This window comes from Salvelinus fontinalis, chromosome 41 (assembly GCF_029448725.1).
Source record: "Salvelinus fontinalis isolate EN_2023a chromosome 41, ASM2944872v1, whole genome shotgun sequence".
NCBI classification, from domain to species: Eukaryota; Metazoa; Chordata; class Actinopteri; order Salmoniformes; family Salmonidae; genus Salvelinus; species Salvelinus fontinalis.
This window is the reverse complement of record NC_074705.1, coordinates 18,243,276-18,269,806: the sequence shown is the minus strand read 5'-3', so window position 1 is coordinate 18,269,806 and position 26,531 is coordinate 18,243,276. Positions and strand designations below refer to the sequence as shown.

Genomic DNA, 26,531 nt, shown 5'->3' with positions numbered 1-26,531 from the left:
TTGAAATATTTTTAATCGTTTTGATTGTAATTTGATTTCTATAGTCTAATGAAGTATTGTGTGTGTCTCTCCAGATGGCTGATATGTCTGATGATGAGCTGGACCACGGTGGAGTGGAGGAGGACAGTGATAAGGAAGACCAGGACCTGGACAAAATGTTTGGAGCCTGGTTGGGAGAGCTGGACAAACTCACACAGGTATTGCAGTAGGGGAGGATGGGCGTATCCTGGCAACGGTAGCCTGGCAAACCATATCCTGGCAGCCATGTCATGGATACCATGTCTTGGCAACGGTATCCTAGCGAACCATATCCAAGTAATCCTATTCTAGCAACAATATCATAGTAACAGTATCCATGCAACCATGTAACCTAGTAACCGTACCCTAGCAACCATATCCTAGCAACCATATTATCCTAGTTTCCCACCTTTTCGCTAAGTCATGTTCCACTTCCACTTCCTTCAAGCCTGTTAAAGTCTGGTCTTGTATTGTTATGGATTAAAGACTTGCGCCGGTACTTTGGCAACTAGTAAGCATTTTTTTAACCTCCCGCTTTGGGCTGGATTGTTTCATGTGTAGTTCATACATGCACAATCTATGAGCAGAATTACTGTCTTACCTCAATTAGCCATTAATTCCTTAGTTTGAAAACTACTGTTTTCTGGAATCTGTGTGGTGCCATTTTCCCTACATTTACCCCCACGTGGGCCAGTCCCCTAGCAATTTGAGTGTCAGCCAATGAGCTTCAGACCCTCGCCATTTGAGTGACAGCTAGCAAGACACACAGACAGTAGAGCGAGAGAGCAATGATTTTGTGACGTATTACGCAATTTCTGGACCACTTTTGGCTAGTGTGCGCTACATTCCGAACTAGTGGCCTAAAAAGTATACAGAAGTATCAGAGAATATTTTTACGATGGTGATTTTGATAGTGTGATTTGTCCTCTACAGAGCCTGGATGACGGGAAGCCACAGAAGCCAGTCCAGAAGGCCCCTCTCAGACAGGAAACCAACATGGCTAACTTTTCGTACCGCTTCTCCATGTACAACATCAACGGTAAGACTCACACACTCAGACCTATATGCCCTACCTACTTCCTGCAGAGCATGGTGTCTGTGACATGCCTGTGTGACCCACAACAACCGTGCTTTACTGCTGTGCAAAAGTACCTTTTCAACTGTCACGCTTTCATGAAATCATTATTTTAGCGTGTGTGTCTGTACTAGCATGTCTGTACTAGCATGTGTGTACTATCATGTGTGAATACAAAAGAAGGTGGATTCACACTCCCCTTTTCCCACCTCCTTACAGAGGCTCTGAACCAGACGACAGAGACCGTAGACCTGGATGCCCTGATGGCTGACCTGTGTTCCATAGAACAGGAGCTCAGCACCATCAGCAAGCCCAACACTGGCACCGCCCGCCAGGCTAAATGTCAACAGCGAGGCCCGGGGGGTCGCAGCGCCAGTGCCAAGCAGACTGGCAGCGGTGGAGGGGGTAGCAGCGGGGGCAGCACCAGCAGTAGTACCCGGGCGTCACCAGCCTCCACCGTCCGAGGGGGCAGCTCCAACACCCACGGGCGCCCGTCTGCATCGAACTTCTCGCTGGACGACATCACGGCCCAGTTAGAGCGGGCGTCACTCAGCATGGACGAGGCGGCGCACCAGACTTCTTCCTCCTACTCCTCTGCCACCCTCCGGCGCCCCTCGGCGGGTTCCTCGTCCTCGCAGCACCGGAGGACGGGCTCAGTTGGCGCGGTTAGTGAACACGAGGCGGGGGGCCACTCCTCGAGGTCCAGCGTTAATTCTGCGTCTGCGTCCAGCATGGACTCTCTGGATATCGACAAGGTGCTGTCTAGGACAGCAGGAGGGGCCGAGCAGGAAGAGGAGCCCCAAGGCCCCCAGCCACCACAGGGCCCGGCCAGTACTGAGGTAAGTCACACACACTCATACCCACACTCCAATCTTCACACTTCTGTTTTCCCAATTATTTCCTAAAAAGTAACTAAGATGTACCATGAACATATCTCTTAGTGAAACATTACCACTGACAGGTTGTTCATTTCTATCCTCTGTTGTCGTCTGTATGAGAGTCAGCCTGCAAACAAGGCCCAGTTATCTCAGCCTATCAGAAGCCCTTTTTCATGTACAGGCTTTTAGCTTGTGCAGGGTAATGAATGCCGTAAATGGGGCATTGTGGGACCTCCTTTATGCAGACTAAAAGGGTGGGTTGACTATCTGAGTTATGACAGTGAAAGGCTGTTTGGTTACGGGGGAAAATAAACTGCTGCAGTGCTTTGTTTGTTCGAACATGATGAATGGTATGGTGATGAATGGAATGGTATGACGATGTATGGTGATGAATGGAATGGTATGACGATGTATGGGGATGAATGGTATGGTGGTGAATGGTATGGTGGTGAATGGAATGGTATGACGATGTATGGGGATGAATGGTATGACGATGTATGGGGATGAATGGTATGGTGGTGAATGGTATGGTGGTGAATGGTATGGGGATTGAATGGGATGATGGTGAATGGTATGGTGGTGAATGGTATGGTGGTGAATGGTATGATGGTGAATGGTATGATGGTGAATGGTATGATGGTGAATGGTATGATGGTGAATGGTATGGTGGTGAATGGTATGGTGGTGAATGGGATGGGGATGAATGGGATGGGGATGGATGGTATGGTGGTGAATGGTATGGGGATGAATGGGATGATGGTATGATGGGGATGAATGGGATGATGGTATGATGGGGAATGGTATGGTGGTGAATGGTATGGTGGTGAATGGTATGGTGGTGAATGGTATGGTGGTGAATGGTATGGTGGTGAATGGTATGGTGGTGAATGATGAATGGTATGATGATGAATGGTATGATGGTGAATGGTATGGTGGTGAATGATGATGAATGGTATGGTGGTGAATGATGATGTATGGTGATGTATGGTGGTGAATGGTATGGTGGTGAATGATGAATGGTATGGTGGTGAATGGTGGTGAATGGTATGGTGGTGTATGATGAATGGTATGGTGGTGAATGGTATGGTGGTGAATGATGATGAATGGTATGGTGGTGAATGGTGGTGAATGATGATGAATGGTATGGTGGTGAATGGTATGGTGGTGAAGGATGATGAATGGTATGGTGGTGAATGATGATGAATGGTATGGTGGTGTATGGTGGTGAATGATGATGAATGGTATGGTGGTGTATGGTGGTGTATGATGAATGGTATGGTGGTGAATGGTATGGTGGTGAATGATGATGAATGGTATGGTGGTGAAGGATGATGAATGGTATGGTGGTGAAGGATGATGAATGGTATGGTGGTGAATGATGATGAATGGTATGATGATGAATGGTATGGTGGTGAATGATGATGAATGTTATGGTGGTGAATGGTGAATGGTATGGTGGTGAAGGATGATGAATGGTATGATGATGAATGGTATGGTGGTGAAGGATGATGAATGGTATGGTGGTGAATGATGATGAATGGTATGGTGGTGAATGGTATGGTGGTGAAGGATGATGAATGGTATGGTGGTGAAGGATGATGAATGGTATGGTGGTGAATGATGATGAATGGTATGGTGGTGAATGATGATGAATGGTATGGTGGTGAAGGATGATGAATGGTATGGTGGTGAAGGATGATGAATGGTATGGTGGTGAATGATGATGTATGGTGGTGAATGGTATGGTGGTGAATGATGATGAATGGTATGGTGGTGAATGATGATGAATGGTATGGTGGTGAATGATGATGAATGGTATGGTGGTGAATGATGATGAATGGTATGATGATGAATGGTATGATGGTGAATGGTATGGTGGTGAATGATGATGTATGGTGGTGAATGATGATGAATGGTATGGTGGTGTATGGTGGTGAATGATGATGAATGGTATGGTGGTGAATGATGATGAATGGTATGATGATGAATGGTATGATGATGAATGGTATGGTGGTGAATGGTATGATGATGAATGGTATGGTGGTGAATGGTATGGTGGTGAATGGTATGATGATGAATGGTATGGTGGTGAATGGTATGGTGGTGAATGGTATGGTGGTGAATGATGATGAATGGTATGGTGGTGAATGATGATGAATGGTATGATGATGAATGGTATGGTGGTGAATGGTATGGTGGTGAATGGTATGGTGGTGAATGATGATGAATGGTATGGTGGTGAATGGTATGATGATGAATGGTATGATGATGAATGGTATGATGATGAATGGTATGGTGGTGAATGATGATGAATGGTATGGTGGTGAATGGTATGATGATGAATGGTATGATGATGAATGGTATGGTGGTGAATGGTATGGTGGTGAATGGTATGGTGGTGAATGGTATGGTGGTGAATGATGATGAATGGTATGGTGGTGAATGGTATGATGATGAATGGTATGATGATGAATGGTATGGTGGTGAATGGTATGATGATGAATGGTATGGTGGTGAATGGTATGATGATGAATGGTATGATGATGAATGGTATGGTGGTGAATGGTATGGTGGTGAATGGTATGGTGGTGAATGGTATGGTGGTGAATGATGATGAATGGTATGGTGGTGAATGGTATGATGATGAATGGTATGGTGGTGAATGGAATGATGATGAATGGTATGGTGGTGAATGGTATGATGATGAATGGTATGGTGGTGAATGGTATGGTGGTGAATGATGATGAATGGTATGATGATGAATGGTATGATGATGAATGGTATTATGATGATGAATGGTATGGTGGTGAATGATGATGAATGGTATGATGATGAATGGTATGGTGGTGAATGATGATGAATGGTATGATGATGAATGATGATGAATGGTATGATGATGAATGGTATGGTGGTGAATGATGATGAATGGTATGGTGGTGAATGATGATGAATGGTATGGTGGTGAATGGTATGATGATGGGTGGTGAATGGTATGATGATGAATGGTATGGTGGTGAATGGTATGATGATGAATGGTATGGTGGTGAATGATGATGAATGGTATGGTGGTGAATGATGATGAATGGTATGGTGGTGAATGATGATGAATGGTATGGTGGTGAATGGTATGATGATGAATGATGAATGGTATGGTGGTGAATGGTATGATGATGAATGGTATGGTGGTGAATGGTATGATGATGAATGGTATGGTGGTGAATGATGATGAATGGTATGGTGGTGAATGGTATGATGAAGAATGATGAATGGTATGGTGGTGAATGGTATGATGATGAATGATGATGTATGGTGGTGAATGGTATGGTGGTGAATGGTATGGTGGTGAATGGTATGGTGGTGAATGGTATGATGGTGGTGAATGGTATGATGGTGGTGAATGGTATGATGGTGGTGAATGTTATGATGGTGGTGAATGGTATGATGATGTATGGTGGTGAATGGTATGATGGTGGTGAATGGTATGATGGTGGTGAATGTTATGATTGTGGTGAATGGTATGATGATGATGAATGGTATGGTGGTGAATGGTATGGTGGTGAATGGTATGATGATGGTGAATGATGATGAATGGTATGGTGGTGAATGGTGAATGGTATGGTGGTGAAGGATGATGAATGGTATGGTGGTGAAGGATGATGAATGGTATGATGATGAATGGTATGGTGGTGAAGGATGATGAATGGTATGGTGGTGAATGATGATGAATGGTATGGTGGTGAATGGTATGGTGGTGAAGGATGATGAATGGTATGGTGGTGAATGATGATGAATGGTATGGTGGTGAATGATGATGAATGGTATGGTGGTGAAGGATGATGAATGGTATGGTGGTGAAGGATGAAGAATGGTATGGTGGTGAATGATGATGAATGGTATGGTGGTGAATGATGATGAATGGTATGGTGGTGAATGGTATGGTGGTGAATGATGATGAATGGTATGATGATGAATGGTATGATGATGAATGGTATGATGATGAATGGTATGATGGTGAATGGTATGGTGGTGAATGATGATGTATGGTGGTGAATGATGATGTATGGTGGTGAATGATGATGTATGGTGGTGTATGGTGGTGAATGATGATGAATGGTATGGTGGTGAATGATGATGAATGGTATGGTGGTGAATGATGATGAATGGTATGGTGGTGAAGGATGATGAATGGTATGGTGGTGAATGGTATGGTGGTGAATGATGATGAATGGTATGGTGGTGAATGGTATGATGATGAATGGTATGGTGGTGAATGGTATGATGATGAATGGTATGGTGGTGAATGATGATGAATGGTATGGTGGTGAATGATGATGAATGGTATGGTGGTGAATGATGATGAATGGTATGATGATGAATGGTATGATGATGAATGATATGATGGTGAATGGTATGGTGGTGAATGATGATGAATGGTATGGTTGTGAATGGTATGATGATGAATGGTATGATGATGAATGGTATGATGATGAATGGTATGGTGGTGAATGGTATGGTGGTGAATGATGATGAATGGTATGGTGGTGAATGGTATGATGATGAATGGTATGATGATGAATGGTATGGTGGTGAATGATGATGAATGGTATGATGATGAATGGTATGGTGGTGAATGATGATGAATGGCATGGTGGTGAATGGTATGGTGGTGAATGGAATGATGATGAATGGTATGGTGGTGAATGATGATGAATGGTATGGTGGTGAATGATGATGAATGGTATGATGATGAATGGTATGATGATGAATGGTATGATGATGAATGGTATGGTGGTGAATGGTATGGTGGTGAATGATGATGAATGGTATGATGATGAATGGTATAATGATGAATGGTATGGTGGTGAATGATGATGAATGGTATGATGATGAATGATGATGAATGGTATGATGATGAATGATGATGAATGGTATGGTGGTGAATGATGATGAATGGTATGGTGGTGAATGGTATGATGATGAATGATGAATGGTATGGTGGTGAATGGTATGATGATGAATGGTATGGTGGTGAATGGTATGATGATGAATGGTATGGTGGTGAATGATGATGAATGGTATGGTGGTGAATGATGATGAATGGTATGGTGGTGAATGATGATGAATGGTATGGTGGTGAATGATGATGAATGGTATGGTGGTGAATGATGATGAATGGTATGGTGGTGAGTGATGATGAATGGTATGGTGGTGAATGGTATGATGATGAATGGTATGGTGGTGAATGGTATGATGATGAATGGTATGGTGGTGAATGATGATGAATGGTATGGTGGTGAATGATGATGAATGGTATGGTGGTGAATGGTATGATGATGAATGATGAATGGTATGGTGGTGAATGGTATGGTGAATGGTATGGTGAATGGTATGGTGGTGAATGGTATGGTGGTGAATGGTATGGTGGTGAATGGTATGATGGTGGTGAATGTCATGATGGTGGTGAATGGTATGATGATGTATGGTGGTGAATGGTATGATGGTGGTGAATGTTATGATGATGATGAATGGTATGGTGGTGAATGGTATGATGATGATGAATGGTATGATGATGAATGGTATGGTGGTGAATGATGATGAATGGTATGGTGGTGAATGATGATGAATGGTATGGTGGTGAATGGTATGATGATGAATGATGAATGGTATGGTGGTGAATGGTATGGTGAATGGTATGGTGAATGGTATGGTGGTGAATGGTATGGTGGTGAATGGTATGGTGGTGAATGGTATGATGGTGGTGAATGTCATGATGGTGGTGAATGGTATGATGATGTATGGTGGTGAATGGTATGATGGTGGTGAATGTTATGATGATGATGAATGGTATGGTGGTGAATGGTATGATGATGATGAATGGTATGATGGTGGTGACTGTTATGATGGTGGTGAATGGTATGATGGTGATGAATGGTATGATGGTGAATGGTATGATGGTGGTGCATGGTATGGTGGTGAATGGTATGGTGGTGAAGGATGATGAATGGTATGGTGGTGAATGGTATGGTGGTGAATGATGATGAATGGTATGGTGGTGAATGGTATGATGATGAATGGTATGGTGGTGAATGGTATGATGATGAATGGTATGGTGGTGAATGATGATGAATGGTATGGTGGTGAATGATGATGAATGGTATGGTGGTGAATGATGATGAATGGTATGATGATGAATGGTATGATGATGAATGATATGATGGTGAATGGTATGGTGGTGAATGATGATGAATGGTATGGTTGTGAATGGTATGATGATGAATGGTATGATGATGAATGGTATGATGATGAATGGTATGGTGGTGAATGGTATGGTGGTGAATGATGATGAATGGTATGGTGGTGAATGGTATGATGATGAATGGTATGATGATGAATGGTATGGTGGTGAATGATGATGAATGGTATGATGATGAATGGTATGGTGGTGAATGATGATGAATGGCATGGTGGTGAATGGTATGGTGGTGAATGGAATGATGATGAATGGTATGGTGGTGAATGGTATGGTGGTGAATGATGATGAATGGTATGGTGGTGAATGATGATGAATGGTATGATGATGAATGGTATGATGATGAATGGTATGATGATGAATGGTATGGTGGTGAATGGTATGGTGGTGAATGATGATGAATGGTATGATGATGAATGGTATAATGATGAATGGTATGGTGGTGAATGATGATGAATGGTATGATGATGAATGATGATGAATGGTATGATGATGAATGATGATGAATGGTATGGTGGTGAATGATGATGAATGGTATGGTGGTGAATGGTATGATGATGAATGATGAATGGTATGGTGGTGAATGGTATGATGATGAATGGTATGGTGGTGAATGGTATGATGATGAATGGTATGGTGGTGAATGATGATGAATGGTATGGTGGTGAATGATGATGAATGGTATGGTGGTGAATGATGATGAATGGTATGGTGGTGAATGATGATGAATGGTATGGTGGTGAATGATGATGAATGGTATGGTGGTGAGTGATGATGAATGGTATGGTGGTGAATGGTATGATGATGAATGGTATGGTGGTGAATGGTATGATGATGAATGGTATGGTGGTGAATGATGATGAATGGTATGGTGGTGAATGATGATGAATGGTATGGTGGTGAATGGTATGATGATGAATGATGAATGGTATGGTGGTGAATGGTATGGTGAATGGTATGGTGAATGGTATGGTGGTGAATGGTATGGTGGTGAATGGTATGGTGGTGAATGGTATGATGGTGGTGAATGTCATGATGGTGGTGAATGGTATGATGATGTATGGTGGTGAATGGTATGATGGTGGTGAATGTTATGATGATGATGAATGGTATGGTGGTGAATGGTATGATGATGATGAATGGTATGATGGTGGTGACTGTTATGATGGTGGTGAATGGTATGATGGTGATGAATGGTATGATGGTGAATGGTATGATGGTGGTGCATGGTATGGTGGTGAATGGTATGATGATGATGATGAATGGTATGATGGTGGTGAATGGTATCATGATGAATGTGTGTGTGTATGCGCGTCCTCTGGAAACCACACTCTCTAGTTCCCTGCATGGTGCACTTCCACTGCATGATGTTTTCAAGTCCAGCTGCATGCCAAATGAGCACCGTACAACTCATTCTATTTAAATTTGTTTGCTATCTGTATAACACACAATGTTGTGTGTGTGTGTGTGTGTATACTACCCATTGGAAAGTGTGGCATTTCCAGTACAGTGAGGGAATGCATTGTAATCCCTGAAGTCGGCATGTGTGATATGGATTACATTGTATCTACTGTACCTGTTTGGCTGTCAACTCACCCTGCTTGACTTAATTTAGCTTTACAAGATGGATAGGAGAAAAAAAAAAATATATATATATATATATATATATATACACTGCTCAAAAAAATAAAGGGAACACTTAAACAACACAATATAACTCCAAGTCAATCACACTTCTGTGAAATCAAACTGTCCACTTAGGAAGCAACACTGATTGTCAATAAATTTCACATGCTGTTGTGCATATGGAATAGACAACAGGTGGAAATTATAGGCAATTAGTAAGACACCCCCAATAAAGGAGTGGTTCTGCAGGTGGTGACCACAGACCACTTCTCAGTTCCTATGCTTCCTGGCTGATGTTTTGGTCACTTTTGAATGCTGGCGGTGCTTTCACTCTAGTGGTAGCATGAGACGGAGTCTACAACCCACACAAGTGGCTCAGGTGGTGCAGCTCATCCAGGATGGCACATCAATGTGAGCTGTGGCAAGAATGTTTACTGTGTCTGTCAGCGTAGTGTCCAGAGCATGGAGGCGCTACCAGGAGACAGGCCAGTACATCAGGAAACGTGGAGGAGTCCGTAGGAGGGCAACAACCCAGCAGCAGGACCGCTACCTCCGCCTTTCTGCAAGGAGGAGCAGGAGGAGCACTGCCAGAGCCCTGCAAAATGACCTCCAGCAGGCCACAAATGTGCATGTGTCTGCTCAAACGGTCAGAAACAGACTCCATGAGGGTGGTATGAGGGCCCGACGTCCACAGGTGGGGGTTGTGCTTACAGTCCAACACCGTGCAGGATGTTTGGCATTTGCCAGAGAACACCAAGATTGGCAAATTCGCCACTGGCGCCCTGTGCTCTTCACAGATGAAAGCAGGTTCACACTGAGCACGTGACAGACGTGACAGAGTCTGGAGACGCCGTGGAGAACTTTCTGCTGCCTGCAACATCCTCCAGCATGACCGGTTTGGCGGTGGGTCAGTCATGGTGTGGGGTGGCATTTCTTTGGAGGGCCGCACAGCCCTCCGTGTGCTCGCCAGAGGTAGCGTGACTGCCATTAGGTACCGAGATGAGATCCTCACACCCTTTGTGAGACCATATGCTGGTGCGGTTGGCCCTGGGTTCCTCCTAATGCAAGACAATGCTAGACCTCATGTGGCTGGAGTGTGTCAGCAGTTCCTGCAAGAGGAAGGCATTGATGCTATGGACTGGCCCGCCCGTTCCCCATACATGAATCCAATTGAGCACATCTGGGACATCATGTCTCGCTCCATCCACCAACGCCACGTTGCACCACAGACTGTCCAGGAGTTGGCGGATGCTTTAGTCCAGGTCTGGGAGGAGATCCCTCAGGTGACCATCCGCCACCTCATCAGGAGCATGCCCAGGCGTTGTAGGGAGGTCATACAGGCACGTGGAGGCCACACACACTACTGAGCCTCATTTTGACTTGTTTTAAGGACATTACATCAAAGTTGGATCAGCCTGTAGTGTGGTTTTCCACTTTAATTTTGAGTTTGACTCCAAATCCAGACCTCCATGGGTTGATCAATTTGATTTCCATTTATAATTTTTGTGTGATTTTGTTGTCAGCACATTCAACTATGTAAAGAAAAAAGTATTTAATAAGAGAATTTCATTCAGATCTAGGATGTGTTATTTTAGTGTTCCCTTTATTTTTTTGGAGCAGTGTATTATATATATATATGCCACTTAGCAGAGGCTGTTATCCAAAGTGACTAACTGTACAGTGCGTGCATACATCCAGTATGTAGTACGTTATCACTAACGTAGCGCCACACATGACCACATATAGCATCAGTATGCGATGGGGAGACTGAAGAAGTGGACAGGAAACCTCCCCGTCCCCATGCATGTTAACTGTGTGTTTGCATCCTCTCTGCACCCATAATGCACCTCACCGTTTCCCAGCATGCCTCACTACTGCGACGGGCCAATGGTAAGCCGGCCAGACGGCAGCTTGACTTTACCTCACGGGAGGGTGAAGTGGATCTGGACACTGTAAGTGTGTGTGTGTGGGGGGGGGGGGGCGGGCGGGCATGTGTGTGTGCGTGTGTTGGAGAAAAAGCAAGACATGTATGTGTGTGAGTGTGTACAGGTGAGTGTTAGCGATCACCTTCAGTAATCACAGCAGTATCATTTTTAGAGAGTGTGCTTTTGATAAATCCTCTCTCTTCCCCATCCACAGCTATCTAGTATGACCACCACAATCGACGCTCCAACTATTGGACCTCTCTTTGCTTCCACACTGTAAACCTTCCCCCCCCACCCTTCAAAAGCATTTTTTTAATGAGCCATTGAGAATCATTGCACTGACTGTCTTAATCTGTTTCTCTCCTCACCTCTGCGCCACCAAGCACTCCTATCTGGACAGAGAAACGTCCCTCATTCTGAAAAGCATTGCAGGAAAACCTTCTCACCTGCTGACCAAGGTGACGCCTCATTCGCTTGCTTGTGCTTGAACTTACCCCTCTTTGCCATCTCCCTAAGCTCCTCCCACGGCGCCAACGCCCACCCACTGTGCTCGATTGGCCTGATTTGGCTTGTTTAACTTCTATCTCATCCTCCCGTGGCTTTCTTCTCTCGCCTTTTCTCCTGCATGCAGCCCCTGCTTATATCTCTCCGTTATCCATGTTTTCTTCTTGTTCCTCCCTGTGCTGATGTGTCCATTTGATTCCCTGCACTCCTTTTGTCTAGTAGGGGGAAAGAAATGCAGGGTAGGTAACTGGCACTGTGGCTCAGTACAGTTTTCCACTCCATCTAACTTCACTGCCATGACAGTCTTGCGGACAGACGTGGGTCCTATACGCTTATGTAAAATACTTTCAAATGTTCTTGACTTGATTTGCCCGGGACAATAGAACCACCATAATCCCAAAAGTGCTATATCAAGCCCAGCTTTTCTTGAGTAGAATTTGAAAGTACTTGGCGTGTGTTTGACCCAAATCTGGAGTGTTTGTTTCCAATGAACCCTTACATATGGGCTGCGTTCAGTTGCACTAGGTCTGGAGCATGACTGCATGCCTGTGTGCGTCGACTCTGGTTGACATGGGCCTGAGCTTAGAGAAATGGAGCTGGATGTGTGTGTGACTCTGAACGCTCCCTCTTTTCTATTATGAAGTCTTTGGTGTGTGCGCCGCTAATGCTATGGTATAAACCGGTGTTCCTCAACCTGCCGTCCACGGGCCGGGTCTGGTCCTTGGGTTGTTGCTTACCAGTCCCTCAGGCGATTAGTTGTCTGACCCTGATTCGGTCAACTTTCCAGTGCTCGTTTTAATGGATGTGGTCAACCAGGGAAGAATGGTCATTTTACGTAAACAGTAGCTTGCAGCCCCCTGGTCCTCAAAAGGTTGAGAAACACCGGTGTCAAGGTTGGTGTCGATTCCATTTCAATTAGATCATAACAGGAAGTTAAGAGATTCCCATGTTCTTCATTGTTTCTTACAGAATTGCAATAGTGTTAGTGGAATTGACACCAACCCTGTCTGGTATGGTAAGCATGGTTCTGAAAGCAACAGGAGACGAGGCTTATACATGTTTTCCTCCTCACGGTTGATAAAAGGCTACTTAGCTGAAAACGTCAATGGATTTGACCTGACCCTCCTCTCTGAAGCTGAAGAGAAATAACAAGCCGAGTCATTTTATAGGTTACTGACTGGTCTGGTGCAGTGAAGTGACACTGAGGGGAAATGTCCATGAAGAAAATAAAGAGCCGTGTAGAGTATGTTGTTGAAGATATTTGTCGGGAAAAAAATAGCTGGCCTGTTTTATTTGAATCGTTTAATCGTCTAATCCCCCTCTCTGTGCGTCACCATTCCTTCGCTCTCTTTTTCTCTCGGTCTCTATCATGCGTGTTTTTTATTTATCCATCTTTAGTCTAGAACCCTTTCTCCCCTCCCTCTCACAGCTTTTCACAGTAAAGTACATTCTTGGCAATTTGTTTGATGGTTGTGTGTCAGATGTTGACTTTGGTGGATTGTAAAGTTGGTCACTTTCTATCATGATTTGATTTTTGCCTTCAAAACGAAAGCAGCTGAGCCAAGTGCTCGTCCTGGGTTACACGGAGAGCAGTTAGCGATTAGATACTGTATTCTAGGGTGGAGTATGGAGATGTACTGTGTTTCTGTCAATGCTGTAAATTACCACAGTTTGACCCAAATCTGTCTCCGTTGTGATGCTTCGACATTGTTTTAGATGCACAGACACGAGTGTTTGTTTTCGGCGTTCTTTGATTAAGCACAAATGCTTGCCAAGGCCATCCGACGTATTAATACATCTGTTAATAAACAGTTAGCTCTACACAAAAGAAGACCCAAAACAAATTTGTCAAGCACTTTTTTAATTTATGCGGAAGGCCTAAATTAGAATGTGTATGGGAACGGAATTATGCAGTCATTCTCAGGGGGAGCTTCCTGTATCGCTGCTCGTTCGAATATTATGGATGCCAACACTGGAGGATTGTGGGTAGGAGGAGGCGCACGTCTGTATGTCTTCTGACATAGTATCTCAAATTCTTAAACACACATACAAAGCAAAATTCGTCTGCCCCTGAATTTCATGGCCAGGACCTATGATTTAATTGACTAATTATGGCGTTGTACTAGTCCAATATAGCACAAGGCTATTTGTTTATGAGCTGTTTTTAAGCCAACCGTCTCTGTCTGTGTTCAGAATGCCATCCAAATGGGTTTAGAGGGAGAGCGAGAGAGTGCCTGAGGTGTTTGTGGCAATGGGAGGGTTTGTATGTCAGTGTTACACTGCACTTTTACACACACACACACACACACACACACACACACACACACACACACACACACACACACACACACACACACACACACACACACACACACACAGACAGAGAGATGCTTCAACACACTATCCCTTCTCCCCTGCTTCATGAGTCAGAATAGAACTACCAAGTACAGAGAGCTGTAGATGGGGAGAGGGAGGGGAACAAGAGACGGGGAGAGAGGGTAAAACTTCAAAGGGAAAGCGCGAGACCGGCTTTTTTATAGACGCAGCAGAAATTCCTTTTTTAAATTCAGCCTCCTTGGAATCCTGTGAAAATGCAGTAGGAAAGTGCCTGCAGTAGAGAAGGAGAGATATCTAGTTTCCAGTGTTCACTGAGGAGCATGCAGGAAGCAAAGTGCTGTGGAGAGGGACATGGAGAAGGGGTTTCGCAGTCCAAAAGCTAAATTAACAGTGTGACTGGGATTGACTCCATATTTTAATCCTCCATTGGTCCTTTTAAACCCTTTTACACACACAGATACGTACACACACACTCCACACTGAAAGCCTGTCACTGCATGTTGGCCAAACAGTGCCTTTCTTGCATTACACCGCCACTCATGCAGAAAGGTAGTCTGGTTCATGGAGGGGGTGCCCAGATAAGAGGCTTGGATCTTAATACCCCCCCCCCCCCCCAAATATTCACTACCCTAATACCACTCCCTGTTTACTGTTGTCGGGGGGGGGGGGCTGGTCACAGCTACCCCTGCACTGATTGGATAAGGGGGAAGAGGGTCTGGCGAACGGGTCCCCCTGGTTGGTGAGAGGAGAGCGGGTACACATTGTGATTGGGTGACGGGACAGAGGGGTCCTCTCTGTCGCCAGCCGGTGAAGGGGTTCTCCTGTTTGTGTGGGGATTATGGCTCGGCGATTGGGCGCGCTCCCAGGACTCCGCAGCTGTTCGCGAGAGGATGGAAGGGGGAGGGACGCCTCGTCTCTGAATTAGAGGGGTTAGTAGTGCTCATCTTGTGTGTATGCGTGTGTCGAGGAGCCTGTACTCTCTCACACACTCCACTCCGGTCTTGCTTTCCTGGCTGTAGCGTGTCAGAGGAGAGGTGAGAGGAAGCAGGTTGAAGTCTCTTTGCATTGGTCTCAGTTACTCCTGAAGGACTGAGACCAAGATCTCTCGCCCTCTATAACGGTCTATCGATTTCCTTTTCTTAAATACATTGCTTTCTGCCATTCATCTGGACTCAATAGGGTCTTGGAAGGAGAAGATCGGGATTTTGGAATGGTGACGTTCCAACATCGGGAAAACGTCATTTTTTTGTGTGTAGTATCTAGGCTTTCTCTATGTACTATGTAAGTGTCTTTGTTTTTTTTATTTTGTAGTGGAGGATACTGATACTTTTGGGACCGGACTTTATATCTTCCGCAGATTCTTGCCATTTGGGGGATCGTCCACTATTGTGTCCCACCCGCCGTGTAGCGAGACCAAATGGATTTCCGCATCTCGGCTTCTGCTCTAGTCGAGAGAAAGAGAGTGAGCGAGAGGGCGATAATGGGGAGAGAAGGATGAAAGGGCGGCCATCTTTGAGCGCTTTTCTTTCCAATATTTACCAATGGACCGTTGGAGCACTGGTGATTTAGGGCTATCTACTGTTGGGTTGGAGTCGGACGCGTAGGGCTGATCTGTGTGCGAGGACACGCGCCTTCTGTGTTGGGGTGGCTACCGGAGATGGAGGTGATGGCGTCTTGCTGGAGGGGCCAGGTAAACGATTCCAGGGCCATTATTGGAATGCACAGTACGTATACGCTTATGCATCTCTGTCAATGACTGAGTTGGTACTGACTGATGAGGTGTGAGAGGTGGTGGTCTCACTCTGGCAAATGGAGTTGAGAGGGCGTCAACTGTCTGCCCTACGACGAGGAGAGGTATGGAAAGAGTAGGAGAAGGTGATTGGGGAGGAGGTTGGCTCAGTATTAAAGGCTCCTGTTGGTTTTGGTGCGTGTATGCGTTTGGCCATTGCCTGTGTGTGTGTGTGTGTGTGTGTTAACTGTTGCTCTGTGTCTAGGAGGAGCAGGGGGCCAAAGTGAAGGCCGAGAAGATCCGAGTGGCCCTGGAGAAAATCAAGGAGGCGCAAGTCAAAAAGGTAAAGTTCGGACCTAACCCACGTACAACCGTAGACAGTGTTTTTCTACACTTGTTTGTGCTGTCCGTTCCCATTGTGGTACATAGTTCCATAAGATCCTCTCCATATCTGCTTCAGATTCCCTGTGTGAACTAACTTCATTCAGAGACATGCTGTGAAACGCTAAGAAAATAGGTCATTGCAGGGTTTGAGTGCCTGTTTGTGTGTTTGTGTGTGTGGGGTGTGCGTGCATGCCTGTGAGAGGGAGAACGAGAGACAATCCAGACATTTTGCACTGGCATCTGTAAGACTGCTTATCCTTTGGGTTGATATAAACAAGTCTTGTTTTCGTGAACAACTGGAGTCCTTTTGCACTGTGTTCCAGTCAGTGAATTGGTTCTGTGAGCCACACCAGGCACCAGTTTCAGGCCATCGGGCCATTTCACCAGTGTGGGTGAGCTTGAATGAAGTGCAACTGCTCTGAATGAAACGACTCCATTGAACACAGCGATGTGCTCTTATTCTCCCAGTACAATATGTAGAGAGTAGACCTGCCATTTCGGTCCACACTGACTGACTGAGCCAGCTGCTAGATCAAATTGATCCATTTCGGTCCAAGCTGACTGACTTTAAGCCAGCTTCTAGATTAAATTGATCCATTTCAGGAGAAAAAGACCCAATATATTAGCATGCAAAGATTGTGCCCTCTTCAAATATGTTGGCGTAAAACGCCACTGTAGAAAAACGCTCAATCAAAGATGGCCGCTCTTTCATCCTTTTCTCCCTATCGTCCTCTCGCTCTCTCTCTCACTGCATGTTAAATGTGTAGAACACAGAAAAATATGACATTTTGTGAATGTTGCTTTGAAACTGTGTGTGTTGTTGAATTTGCTCTATATTACCGTGTTACAATATAAAACGTGGCAAAGATTGACTCTCGCATTGAAACCGATTCCACCTCCACTCCACTGCTAGAGGCTAGGATTTTAGATTTGTTTTTAGGAGGGCAGGATTTGGACTCCTACGATTTAGAATGGGAGTTTTTTTGGGGGGGTCTATTGAAGCGGCCCTAATGGAACCCTATTGACTATATAGTAGTACACACTGTATAGGGAATAGGGTGCCATTTGAGACTCAACCCATGACTGTGGATGTAGGTCAAACTCAATGGATGCCCATGTCTAGGACACAGCCGCTTCCTGGCTACAGTTTGGTTTGGAGTTCTATTTGATCGGCTCAACTAACTTAGTGATTGGATGTTGTAGTCCCTGTGGGAGGGGATTACTGAGCACTTCCATGGGTGCTGGCTGTGTTTTTCTCCCTACCGTGTCACATACGCTCACAAGCACGTACACACACAACAAATGTTTTATTGACCTGTACACCGGATAGGTGCAGTCAAATGTGTTGTTTTACAGCGTCAGTCATAGAAGTGCGGCGCCCCTGGAGCAAATTAGGATTAAGTGCCTTGCTCAAAGGCACATTGTCGGCTCTGGTATTTGAACCAGCAACCTTTTGGTTACTGGCCCACCACTCTAACCGCCTACACTCACACTGCTGGGGCTAGGGGAGCCCGGTTGTGACACAAGTACGTTAGATATGTTTTCTAGATGGCAGCATGGAGACGGGACTAAGTTCAATTGAAGACCGTTTCAATCTTTGGAGCCATGACCTTTTTAGATCCACTTGGTAAATACACTGTGGGTGCATCCAAAATAGCACCCTATTCTCTATATACAGTAGTTGCACTACCTCTGAAAGGCTCTGGTCAAAAGTAGTGCGCTATATAGGGAATAGGGTGCCATTTCAGATGCAGCCTGTATTTACCCAGCATGTTGTGACACCATACTACACACTGTGGCATAAGGTGCATATCACAGGTTCAATCACATCCTCAATAGTTGTCCTTGGGGCACTGAAACATCCCTCTGAAATTGGTTTCATATCAACAATTATGTTATGAAGTAGCCTGGTCCCAGATCTGTTTATGCTCTTGCTGACCTCGTCCCCAGGCTCAAGTATCTGGTGCATAGGGCCTGTTAACACTGTGCCACAAAGTGGGACTTGAAAGGCATGTGATTTAATGTCGAGGCAGGAGAGGGAGCGAGCCTGTTACAGCTGTATTAGACGGGACTTGAAAGGGCCTGTTACAGCTGTATTAGACGGGACTTGAAAGGGCCTGTTACAGCTGTATTAGACGGGACTTGAAAGGGCCTGTTACAGCTGTATTAGACGGGACTTGAAAGGGCCTGTTACAGCTGTATTAGACGGGACTTGAAAGGGCCTGTTACAGCTGTATTAGACGGGACTTGAAAGGGCCTGTTACAGCTGTATTAGACGGGACTTGAAAGGGCCTGTTACAGCTGTATTAGACGGGACTTGAAAGGGCCTGTTACAGCTGTATTAGACGGGACTTGAAAGGGCCTGTTACAGCTGTATTAGACGGGACTTGAAAGGGCCTGTTACAGCTGTATTAGATGGAACTTTGATAAATGGCAAATCGGCAATTAAATTCATCAATTAAAACACATTGACCATATTATTCCGGGGAAACCCAATTTGATTCTGAGTTGGTGCATATAAAGTTATCCGGTGAACTATTTCTAAGATATGTACTTTTCAGCTTTTCCAAACTCACGTCCTTGTTTCTATCACTTCTGATCCGTGCGCTTTGACGTCCACAATGTAGGGCGGAGATTTGAAGGGTTATGCTAGATGGTGATGGACGAATAGATCAGCCAATTAAAACCGTTAGTCCGTTCCTGCCATAGACTTCCAGTCAAGTCCCGTTTTGAGGCGCTGTAAAAACCTGACAGTTCAACCGAGAGGGAGCCAGCCGAGAGGGAGTCAGCTGGCGGACTAGGTTTAGCTCTTGCTAACTCCATTGCCGTCATTCTCAAGCCAAACATTCGTCATGACAAAGATTTGGCATGATGGCACAAACAGACTGGCACTCAGGCTCGTGAGAGAACTGTTCTCTATGAAGAGCCTGACCGTTCTGCACCTCTTTCTCCTCATCCCTCGTCGTCGTCGTCGTCCTCCAGCTGGTGATCCGGGTGCACATGTCGGACGAGAGCTCCAAGACCATGATGGTGGATGAGAGACAGACTGTCAGACAGGTGCTGGACAGCCTGCTGGACAAGTCCCACTGTGGCTACAGCCCCGACTGGTCACTGGTGGAGACCATCAACGAGCTGCAAATGGGTATGTATATACTGGGGGAGAGTGAGATATTGAGGATGATACTGGGAATATACTGGGGGAGAGTGAGATATTGGGGATGATACTGGGAATATACTGGGGGAGAGTGAGATATTCTGGATGATACTGGGAATATACTGGGGGAGAGTGAGATATTCTGGATGATACTGGGAATATACTGGGGGAGAGTGAGATATTCTGGATGATACTGGGAATATACTGGGGGAGAGTGAGATATTCTGGATGATACTGGGAATATACTGGGGGAGTGAGATATTCTGGATGATACTGGGAATATACTGGGGGAGAGTGAGATATTCTGGATGATGCTGGGAATATACTGGGGGAGAGTGAGATATTCTGGATGATGCTGGGAATATACTGGGGGAGAGTGAGATATTCTGGATGATACTGGGAATATACTGGGGGAGAGTGAGATATTCTGGATGATACTGGGAATATACTGGGGGAGAGTGAGATATTCTGGATGATACTGGGAATATACTGGGGGAGAGTGAGATATTCTGGATGATACTGGGAATATACTGGGGGAGAGTGAGATATTGGGGATGATACTGGGAATATACTGGGGGAGAGTGAGATATTGGGGATGATACTGGGAATATACTGGGGGAGAGTGAGATATTCTGGATTATACTGGGAATATACTGGGGGAGAGTGAGATATTCTGGATGATACTGGGAATATACTGGGGGAGAGTGAGATATTCTGGATGATACTGGGAATATACTGGGGGAGAGTGAGATATTCTGGATGATACTGGGAATATACTGGGGGAGAGTGAGATATTCTGGATGATCCTGGGAATATACTGGGGGAGAGTGAGATATTGGGGATGATACTGGGAATATACTGGGGGAGAGTGAGATATTCTGGATGATCCTGGGAATATACTGGGGGAGAGTGAGATATTCTGGATTATACTGGGGGAGAGTGAGATATTCTGGATGATCCTGGGAATATACTGGGGGAGAGTGAGATATTCTGGATGATACTGGGAATATACTGGGGGAGAGTGAGATATTCTGGATGATCCTGGGAATATACTGGGGGAGAGTGAGATATTGGGGATGATACTGGGAATATACTGGGGGAGAGTGAGATATTCTGGATGATACTGGGAATATACTGGGGGAGAGTGAGATATTCTGGATGATACTGGGAATATACTGGGGGAGAGTGAGATATTCTGGATGATCCTGGGAATATACTGGGGGAGAGTGAGATATTGAGGATGATGCTGGGAATATACTGGGGGAGAGTGAGATATTCTGGATGATACTGGGAATATACTGGGGGAGAGTGAGATATTCTGGATGATACTGGGAATATACTGGGGGAGAGTGAGATATTTAGGATGATACTGGGAATATACTGGGGGAGAGTGAGATATTCTGGATGATCCTGGGAATATACTTGGGGAGAGTGAGATATTCTGGATGATACTGGGAATATACTGGGGGAGAGTGAGATATTCTGGATGATACTGGGAATATACTGGGGGAGAGTGAGATATTGGGGATGATGCTAGGAATATACTGGGGGAGAGTGAGATATTGGGGATGATACTGGGAATATACTGGGGGAGAGTGAGATATTGGGGATGATACTGGGAATATACTGGGGGAGAGTGAGATATTCTGGATGATACTGGGAATATACTGGGGGAGAGTGAGATATTGAGGATGATACTGGGAATATACTGGGGGAGAGTGAGATATTGTGGATTATACTGGGGGAGAGAGATATTCTGGATGATACTGGGAATATACTGGGGGAGAGTGAGATATTGAGGATGATACTGGGAATATACTGGGGGAGAGTGAGATATTGGGGATGATACTGGGAATATACTGGGGGAGAGTGAGATATTGAGGATGATGCTGGGAATATACTGGGGGAAACTTGGGGGGAGATATTGTGAGAGAGTGAGGCGTACTGTGACACTGAGACAAATGTGGACACTCGGACAGTGTCAACTTGTAGTGTTGTCTAGGTAGTAGCTAGTATTGTACCCATTTGTGTTTTCAAGACTGTCCGTGAATATCTCTGAAACTGTTAATCTGTCTGTGATGGCGTGAGTCAGGGACGGGCGCCCAGCCTTTCTAATGCTAGAGGAAGCACTCGGGGTAGGTGCAGGCAGCATGGTTATTTAGGCTGCGTCACACATGGCAGCCTTTTCCTTCTATAGTGCACTACCTTTGACCAGGGTATGCTTAGTCCGGATTGAACCTAGTTTCACACACACTCCCTCTCTCTCACTCCCTCTCTCTCTCTCTCTCTGTCCTCAGAGCGGATCTTTGAGGACCATGAGAACTTGGTGGAGAACCTACTGAATTGGACCAGAGACAGCCATAACAAACTGATGTTCATCGAGCGCATCGAGAAGTATGCCCTCTTCAAGAACCCCCAGGTAAGACCTTGGAACTAGGAAACCCCTTCCAATGTGCTGTGTGTGCACTACTCACACCGCTTTAGTGTAGAGTACACACACACACACACACACACACACACACACACACACACACACACACACACACACACACACACACACACACACACACACACACACATTTCTCATGCATGCTAAGAGCCCTTGAGAGTGCGTGTGTTTAAGAAGTAGGTCATGGCTCTGGTAATACGTGACTGAATAATGCATTGGACATGAGAAGGCTAGGCGAGAAGGCTAGGCGAGAAGGCTAGGCGAGAAGGCTAGGCGAGAAGGCTAGGTGAGCCAGCTCGCCTGGAGGAGTGTGTGATCTGCTGTTTTCAACTCGTGTCTATTTCTCCTTTGCTTTCCTCTCCTCTGTTTCTCTTTCTCCTTCTCTCTATTTTCCCCGCTTACTTACAGAACTACTTGTTGGGCAGGAAGGAGACCTCTGAAATGGCCGATAGGAATAAAGAGGCCCTACTAGAGGTGAGAAAGACACACACACACACGGTCTCTCCCACACTACCACAGACATCTCTCTCGCGCTCTTTAAGATTACACTAATAACGATGATGTGTTTGTGCAGGAGTGTTTCTGTGGCAGCTCGGTGTCAGTACCAGAAATAGAGGGAATCCTCTGGCTGAAGGATGATGGGAAGAAGTCGTGGAAGAAGCGATACTTCCTGCTGCGCGCATCGGGAATCTACTACGTGCCGAAAGGCAAAGCTAAGGTAAGCCACCCACTGAATACGCCAATCGACTGCTGCTGTTAAAAATGGCTTTATAAAATACATTTGATTGTGTGTGTGTGTGTCCCTGATTGTGTGTATTGGGTTCACATGTTAATGAGAAACAGATCCACCCCATCTCTCTGGTGTTTCCTGTTTCTGGATATGATGACACAGGACTCCACTGGGGATCGACCGAGCATGTGCCTCTTCTCCTATTGCATCATGGGTCATTGGTTACCCCCGGAGACCAATATTTCTCAACCGCAGCCCCATGTTGTGTGTGTGTATACATGCTTTAGCTTTTAGCCCAGGTTCGTGTTCAGGAGGCATGAAACGTAAGTAAACCTTGGAGTAGTTTTTCCCCAAAATGTTTTCCCATTCCGTGCCTATTGAAAATTCCCCTGGCCAATTGGGGGGGGGGGGGGGGGTTGAGATTAGAACCTTCATTTTTGCCCCACACCGTTTCCGTTTTCTGGTCCTCTGATTATCCCATCGGTTGTCTCCTTTTTTAAAATGTATATACAATGCCACCCTGTGGTGTTAATTCTGAAATGAGTAAACCAGTAATCTGATAAGATTTGTTACGTTGTTGGCCAAACAGTGCGTATTTCAACCTCTACTTGAATGAATACCGTATCAAACCAGTTTGGCCTCTAGGCATGTACCTTGGCCAGTCTGTAACTAGTATCATATAATCAAATTTATTTATATAGCCCTTCTTACATCAGCTGATATCTCAAAGTGCTGTACAGAAACCCAGTCTAAAACCCCAAACAGCAAGCAATGCAGGTGTAGAAGCACGGTGGCTAGGAGAACTCCCTAGAAAGGCCAAAACCTAAGAAGAAACCTAGAGAGGAACCAGGCTATGAGGGGTGGCCAGTCCTCTTCTGGCTGTGCCGGGTGGAGATTATAACAGAACCTGGCCAAGATGTTCAAATGTTTATTAATGACCAAGATGGTCAAATAATAATAATCACAGTAGTTGTCGAGGGTGCAGCAAGTCAGCACCTCAGGAGTAAATGTCAGTTGGCTTTTCATAGCCGATCATTGAGCAGGTCTGGGACAGGTAGCACGTCCAGTAAACAGGTCATTGTTCCATAGCCGCAGGCAGAACAGTTGAAACTGGAGCAGCAGCACGGCCAGGTGGACTGGGGACAGCAAGGAGTCATCATGCCGGGTAGTCCTGAGGCATGGTCCTAGGGCTCAGGTCCTCAGAGAGAGAGAAAGAGAATTAGAGAGAGCATACTTAAATTCACACAGGACACTGGATAAGATATAACAGACTGACCCTAGCCCCCCGACACATAAACTACTGCAGCATAAATACTGGAGGGGTCAGGAGACACTGTGGCCCCATCCGATGATACCCCCGGACAGGGCCAAACAGGCAGGATATAACCCCACCCACTTTGCCAAAGCACAGCCCCCACACCACTAGAGGGATATCTTCAACCACCAACTTAACATCCTGAGACAAGGCCGAGTATAGCCCACAAAGATCTCCGCCACGGCACAACCCAAGGGGAGGCACCAACCCAGACAGGAAGATCACATCAGTGACTCAACCCACTCAAGTGATGCACCCCTCCTAGGGACGACATGGAAGAGCACCAGTAAGCCAGTGACTCAGCCCCTGTAATAGGGTTAGAGGCAGAGAATTCCAGTGGAGAGAGGGGAACCAGCCAGGCAGAGACAGCAAGGGCGGTTCGTTGCTCCAGAGCCTTTCTGTTCACCTTCACACTCCTGGGCCAGACTACACTCAATCATAGGACCCACTGAAGAGATGAGTCTTCAATAAAGACTTAAAGGTTGAGACCGAGTCTGCGTCTCTCACATGGGTAGGCAGACCATTCAATAAAAATGGAGCTCTATAGGAGAAAGGCCTGCCTCCAGCTGTTTGCTTAGAAATTCTAGGGACAATTAAGAGGTCTGCGTCTTGTGACCGGAGAGTACGTGTAGGTATGTACGGCAGGACCAACTCGGAAAGATAGGTAGGAGCAAGTCCATGTAATGCTTTGTAGGTTAGCAGTAAAACCTTAATCAGCCTTGCAGGAAGCCAGTGTAGGGAAGCTAGCACTGGAGTAATATGATCAAATCTTTTGGTTCTAGTCAGGATTCAAGCAGCCGTATTTAGCACTAACTGAAGTTTATTTAGTGCTTTATCCGGGTAGCCGGAAAGTTGAGCATTGCAGTAGTCTAACCTAGAAGTAACAAAAGCATGGATACATTTTTCTGCATCATTTTTGGACAGAAAGTTTCAGATTTTTGCAATGTTACGTAAATGGAAAAAAGCTGTCCTTGAAACAGTCTTGATATGTTCGTCAAAAGAGAGATCAGGGTCCAGAGTAATGCCGAGGTCCTTCAGTTTTATTTGAGACGACTGTACAACCATCAAGATTAATTGTCAGATTCAACAGAAGATCTCTTTGTTTCTTGGGACCAAGAACAAGCATCTCTGTTTTGCCGAGTTTAAAAGTAGAACGTTTGCAGCCATCCACTTCCTTATGTCTGAAACACAGGCTTCTAGCAAGGGCAATTTTGGGGCTTCACCATGTTTCATTGAAATGTACCGCTGTGTGTCATCCACATAGCAGTGAAAGTTAACATTATGTTTTCGAATGACATCCCCAAGAGTTAAAATATATAGTGAAAACAATAGTGGTCCTAAAACGGAACCTTGAGGAACACTGAAATTTACAGTTGATTTGTCAGAGGACAAACCATTCACGGAGACAAACTGATATCTTTCCGACAGATAAGATCTAAACCAGGCCAGAACTTGTCCGTGTAGACCAATTTGGGTTTCCAATCTCTCCAAAAGAATGTGGTGAGCGATGGTATCAAAACAGCACTAAGGTCTAGGAGCACGAGGACAGATGCAGAGCCTCGGTCTGACGCCCTTAAAAGGTCATTTACCACCTTCACAAGTGCAGTCTCAGTTCTATGATGGGGTCTAAAACCAGACTGAAGCATTTCGTATACATTGTTTGTCTTCAGGAAGGCAGTGAGTTGCTGCGCAAGAGCTTTTTCAAAGAAAATTGAGAGGAATGAAAGATTCGATATAGGCTGATTAGTTTTTTATATTTTCTGGGTCAAGGTTTGGCTTTTTCACGAGAGGCTTTATTACTGCCACTTTTAGTGAGTTTGGTACACATCCGGTGGATAGAGAGCCGTTTATTATGTTCAACATAGGAGGGCCAAGCACATGAAGCAGCTCTTTCAGTAGTTTAGTTGGAATAGGATCCAGTATGCAGCTTGAAGGTTTAGAGGCCATGATTATTTTCATCATTGTGTCAAGAGATATAGTACTAAAACACGTAAGTGTCTCTCTTGATCCTAGGTCCTGGCAGAGTTGTGCAGACTCAGGACAGCTGAGCTTTGGAGGAATACGCAGATTTAAAGAGGAGTCTGTAATTTGCTTTCTATTCATGATCTTTTCCTCAAAGAAGTTCATGAATTTATTACTGCTGAAGTGAAAGCCATG

The 26,531-nt window shown here is 45.2% G+C and overlaps 1 protein-coding gene across 4 annotated transcripts in view; it reads left to right on the top strand.

The window, feature by feature from the left end:
* LOC129840200 (ras-associated and pleckstrin homology domains-containing protein 1-like) overlaps nt 1-26,531 on the top strand; it is a 100,560-nt gene that overhangs the window by 45,843 nt on the left and 28,186 nt on the right. Inside the window, exons 3-12 of one of the 4 annotated variants that reach the window (XM_055907862.1) lie at nt 75-197; nt 952-1,057; nt 1,313-1,932; nt 11,710-11,799; nt 12,156-12,230; nt 16,608-16,685; nt 19,709-19,868; nt 22,178-22,299; nt 22,738-22,803; nt 22,904-23,047. In XM_055907862.1, the coding sequence (XP_055763837.1) occupies nt 75-197; nt 952-1,057; nt 1,313-1,932; nt 11,710-11,799; nt 12,156-12,230; nt 16,608-16,685; nt 19,709-19,868; nt 22,178-22,299; nt 22,738-22,803; nt 22,904-23,047 (1,584 nt within the window). Of the gene's footprint in view, nt 1-74; nt 198-951; nt 1,058-1,312; nt 1,933-11,709; nt 11,800-12,155; nt 12,231-12,260; nt 16,304-16,607; nt 16,686-19,708; nt 19,869-22,177; nt 22,300-22,737; nt 22,804-22,903; nt 23,048-26,531 lie in introns of those variants that run through there. The other 3 variants (XM_055907863.1, XM_055907864.1, XM_055907865.1) reach the window with 3 other exon arrangements.